At 46.6% G+C, this 5,274-nt stretch overlaps 1 protein-coding gene across 1 annotated transcript; it reads left to right on the top strand.

Annotated features, from left to right (window-relative positions):
- Nucleotides 1-321: 321 nt before the first annotated feature.
- On the top strand, nucleotides 322-1,089 carry LOC121835274. Its single transcript, XM_042289285.1, has one exon. It carries the CDS (start codon nucleotides 322-324, stop codon nucleotides 1,087-1,089), a length of 768 nt encoding a protein of 255 aa, XP_042145219.1.
- Nucleotides 1,090-5,274: the final 4,185 nt, after the last annotated feature.

Genomic DNA, 5,274 nt, shown 5'->3' with positions numbered 1-5,274 from the left:
GACCCCAACCCTGCTGCATCATCGCTGACCTACAGCGTGCTTCGCCACACAGAGACCGTGTGCTCCAACTGCGGGTGCGACTGTAAGAAGAAAAAAACTAAAGAGCAAGGAGTACAGTATGAGAAAACTGCCCCTGATCATAGCTACAACTCGACAGTTGTGGCCATGCCACCGAAAGTCACGGAAGGGGCCAGTCAAGCGACTTCAACAATGCACGAGGCGATCCCCGATAGCCAGTTTCGCTTTTTTACTGGGTTATCGAAGCCTGTTTTTTATGAGTATGTGACACTGGCGACATCTCTCGCTAAAGCCTCATTTGTCATGTCTGTTGAGGACCAGATTCTGCTGACATTGATGCGGCTTCGCATGGGGTTGCTAATTGCAGACTTGGCATTTCGTTTTCAGATTTCCACTGCTTCCGTCAGCCGTATTTTTTCGTTTTGGATCCCACACCTGGCACAGCTTACCAGGAAATACCTGATGTTTTGGTTGTCCACTGAGACAATCAGAATGTCACTGCCTGATGTTTTTAGGGATATGCCTCGCACGACGTGCATCATTGACTGTTTTGAAATTTTTTCAGACAGGCCACAGAACCTCCTGAGGAGGGGAAAGATGTTTCGCTTTTATAAGAGCCATAACACCGTCAAGGTGCTCCACGCAGTGGCACCGAATGGATTTGTTATGTTTATTTCTAAGGCCTACGGTGGGCGCGCCAGTGACCGCTACATAACGGCCAACTCCGGACTCCTCGACTATCTGGAGTATGGAGACGAAGTCCTGGCAGACAGGGGTTTTACCATCACCGACATTCTGCCGATCGGGGTAGAACTCGCTCTGCCCTCATTCACGAAGGGGAAGCAGCTGGCAGCACGCGACGTGGTGGTGTCTCGTAGACTGGCCAAGTTGCGAATACATGTGGAAAGGTCAATCCGTCGGATGAAATGCTTTCGCATACTGAACCATGTGCCCTCGTCATATTTAGCAAAGCAAAACAAAATTGACGACATTCTTGTTACTGTTGCTGGGCTCTGCAACCTGCAGCCTGCTCTGATTAAGGAGCCACAGGGTGCAGAAACAGATGAGTGAAACATGATAAAGGGCAACTCTGTTTGATTTGATACATGTCCTGGTAATCGGCAATTTTTCATCAGCAACTGTGGCTTTCTCATCTTGCGTAAATTATATTTGAGGCAAAAAATGTTTTACTTGTTGAGGTAGTTGTAACTGCAACTGTAGTGCCGCGACAGCTATGGCATTGAGCAGCTGCCAGGGCTCAAGAGGCACACAAGTTTAGTTCTGTTGCACATAATTGCATATTTTAATACTGGCCTTTAGGACACAGTTAAAGTTGTTGTTGTTCCTCCCGGTGGTGTGGGAGGCAGGTTCCGCTCCGAAGGTCTGGAGCGTGGCGACACGAACGTCGCTGAGTGACAAGTCGACTCACTGATTGAATAGAACTATGCATTTATTTAGGTATATAGAAATCATGCTTATTTATGAACGTGTTTTCTTTTGTTAGAACTTTCCAGAGTTCAGTCGGCATTTCTTTTTTTTAAGCTTTCTATGTTTGTGTCGGCGGGGCCAGAGCGGTTGGAATGCGGGAGCCGTCCCCCGCGGTCGTTAAGAAGCGTCTCGGGTTTCGGGAGTCTGCTTGGACCCGGACCGAAAGAGCCCGCGTTGGAAGATGCTTGTGGCTTATAACCGAATGTGCGTGTATGCAGAGGGTTTTGCCGCTTAGTGTAAAATTGTCCTTTTTGCCGGATGCAATAATTTAGCGGTTGGCGCCAGTCAGACTGGGAAATTTGCAGAGAACAACACTACAAGGAATTTAGGTTTGGCAGTTGGGGCGACAGGATGACAGCTCGTCGACCATTGGAGAACAGTGTACCACGTGTGAGTGGCAGAATTCGAAGAGATTGGTCGGTTCCCGAGGGGAAAGGAGGCCCCCACGGGCCTACAAAAAGAGCGCGGAGAGGATTTTGAGGGATTCGGACTTGGGATTTGATGGAGAGAAATTGGGGACGGGGGTCGAAACTTTAGACGAGGAAGGATGGTTTCCCAAGTTGGGACTTGTAACTAGAGTGTAAATAAATGCACATAGTTCTATTCAATCAGTGAGTCGACCCGTCACTCAGCGACGTTCGTGTCACCACGCTCCGGACCTTCGGAGCGGAACCTGCCTCCCACACCACCGGGAGGAACAACAACAACTTTAACTGACACCATTGAAGTAATCTGTTTTTTTCAGTGGATCAGCTTGAGCAGAGTTGCCCTTTAAGCATGTTGCACTATGTTCTAAAGAGAGCACACATTAACGATACAATGCATAAGCCATGGCATCCAGTAATGCCTTAATCACATGGGTACTTGTGAAATAGGTGCAGTCTCCAAGCTATGGTCTCATCCTTGGAGCCTTCGATGCATTTATTGTGTACTGTTTTTGGACAATATGCCAGTGCTTCCCAAAGTGTGGGTGCAGCTGAAAAGACATATTTTGCAAAATGTTTCCCCTGTTTTGTGTATATATGTATATATCTTCACTTTTATTCTGAGAAAAGATTTCGTCTAATAAAGCAGTTCAGATGTGCTTTGTAAGCTCATTATTGCCCACTTTCCTTTAGCATTTGTTTTATGGCTTTGAAATACATCATCTCGTATTCGAAAGAGGCTGCTTGATATCTGCACGTGCTGCAAAGCTGCTTTGAAAGCTAGGCGGGCTCACTTACAATTGTGCTTTATTTAAGAAAATTGGCAGACAGTGTTTATTTTTAGCATTGTTGAAACGGTGTATTGCTTTTATATTGCTAAATAAAACCAGATGAGTCTACAGGAATACTATATACAAATGCAAATCAGGTATACTTTTATTTGCATTTACAAGGATGAGCACATTTCATCTGTCACATTTCGCATGCTGACTGCACTAAAATGCAGATGAAGGAAGTGCAAGGGAGAAAGAACAGGTTGAAAGGTGACGTAGCATAAACATTCCTAATGGCAGACATGTCCCTGGATGGGTGCCACAGCTGACAAGGCTTACAAGTAATTTCACGGGAACAATTTGTCCAAAAAAACACGTTCGTAGTAAGGGTGGGACCGACGTTGGGTCCAGGCACAGCAAATGGTCGAGGTGTACCACATGGGCAGCCATATCCTCACCTTGTTCAACATGGTTAATGCCAGGCTACCTGCAATACTCAGATGAAGAGAAGTCCTAGGTTTAACCATCTATGCTGACGACATCACACTTTGGACCAAAGAGGGCCAGTGACCGTTTCTTACTCTCGGCGTTCACCAAGCTCACCAAGGCCCGCCTAAAAAGGAGGCTAGCTCTGCCTTATTGCAGGTCAGCGATATCAATACCCACACTACACCCCTCCTTGCCACAGGACGACACCTCGATAAGCAGTAGACCCCGAAAGCAAATAAAGAGAAGATTCAACAGCAACATATCGATAAAAAGTCATAAATCTAGGTAATGCTCAACATGAGTATGCTTAAGCAGTGAAAGGTCGGCCCATAGATTGCAAGTCGCTTCGAAGGGAAAGAAAGAGGTATTCCGAGTACAATTTGTGTACAGAATGGACACATGTGTTGAAGTACTTTGGATCGAACTCAACAGTCACTTGTCTCCACTCGGTTAATGATCTGTAAACAAAAAAGTCGCATGATGAAATGTTTAAAATACCCATTGCCACCTGGACCTGCGTCATATACAGTGGTTTTGGTCGACACCCAGAAAATGAGTTTTTTAGGTTGGCCGGACACTTAACCTCGAGCAGAACTAGTTTTTCCGTACAACACTCACAGTCAAAACTCACAACACCATCTGGTGAGCACCCCATCACTGGAAAATCCTTCCAAATAACAAATCCCCTCTTCTCAAGCACAGGGCAGTGTCCATCAGCTGTCAAGAGCGACATGTAGAGGGCAATGGCCTTTGGTTCCTTGTCCTTCCCTTCTTTCATGGCTGGGGTCTGAACGGTGCTCATGCACGAAATAGCACTAAGAAGGCCTCTCATGCCATGCGGCCTTGGCTCATCGTCTATGTCCTTAGCTCTTGTTTTAAAGGAGTGGCACACTGTGCTTGTCACTCTGGCTCTCCTGTGCAAGTACCAGTCGCGAGAGGATGACTGCGCTCGAGTACTCTTCTCCACGCTATCAATTATATCATCTGTGAATATTTCTCTGAGGTCATCAACGAAGCTGTCGAAATCATCCTTGTCTGTTGTCCTCAGGAGGTCCGTTAATATGGGAGCAGATGCAGGCCGTGGAGGACTGGTATCTGGAAGAGGAAGTGGTAGGATTCCTTCATTAGCTCACAGTGTTTTCATAAACTATTCAATACAAGTCAATTTAGTGCATGATAAGCACGGGCTTATGAGGGCCATATATGTCCTCGGTCAAACCTATTGAGTTCTGTCATCTATGGAGCCACTCGCCATGCATCTGTGTTTCACGAACATTGATAATGATGCCAATAACAAAGAAATTAGAGTGGAGACGCAGGCAAGCTGGTGACCAATCATACACTTTAGAAGAAGCCCGTGCGTCTACTTTCCCGCACAACACTCGGAGGACCAATCACCGCAACTTAGGGAGGCAACTCAGCGAATGAAGATGCCGAAACACATGTTTAGACCAAAAAACGCAGTCCGAGTTGTGACATTAAGCAATGCAAGCCTGACGTTTTGCATTGCCTAATGTCACAACTTGGACAGCGTTTTTTGGTCTAAACATGCGTTTCGGTATCGTCATTCGCTGAGCTGCCTCCCTAAGCTGTGGTGATTGGCTCTCAGAGTCTTGTGCAGGAAAGTAGACGCACGGGCTTTTTTAGAGTGTAGTACAAAAAACCTTGATATAAGGGGACAAGGACAACATTGTCTCATAACCAGCACAACAATGATTTAATTTTGACACGGCCTCCTTCCTTGTTCTCTTGGCACAGCATGAACAGATCCCCACATCAGCTGCAGGCACTACACCATGAAAGTCTAGCGAGAAAACTCATGCTGCCGGAAGCATTCGGTGGACACAATCATTAAGGAAATGGCAAAAGCAACAGCTCCCAAACAACGGTTTGGTGGGACCATGGCCATCCACCATCGTCCTACAGTCTCCCGCTTCACAACCGCCGTCGTCGTCTCACCGTTTGTGATTATTGTCTCGGAGTTTCGTCCACATTACCGACACCATGTGCGCAGACTAGCGCCGCAGTTGTGCAGACGTCGTCGAATGTCGTAGACACGAAAACGTGGTGAAGAGTGTGGT

This window comes from Ixodes scapularis, unplaced genomic scaffold (assembly GCF_016920785.2).
Source record: "Ixodes scapularis isolate PalLabHiFi unplaced genomic scaffold, ASM1692078v2 PGA_scaffold12__126_contigs__length_90152505, whole genome shotgun sequence".
Lineage (NCBI taxonomy): Eukaryota > Metazoa > Arthropoda > Arachnida > Ixodida > Ixodidae > Ixodes > Ixodes scapularis.
This window is presented reverse-complemented; position numbering and strand designations above follow the sequence as displayed.

What these genes read in the sequence shown, in the direction of transcription:
- LOC121835274 (XM_042289285.1), top strand. Translation starts at nt 322, where the DNA reads ATGTCTGTTGAGGACCAGATTCTGCTGACATTGATGCGGCTTCGCATG.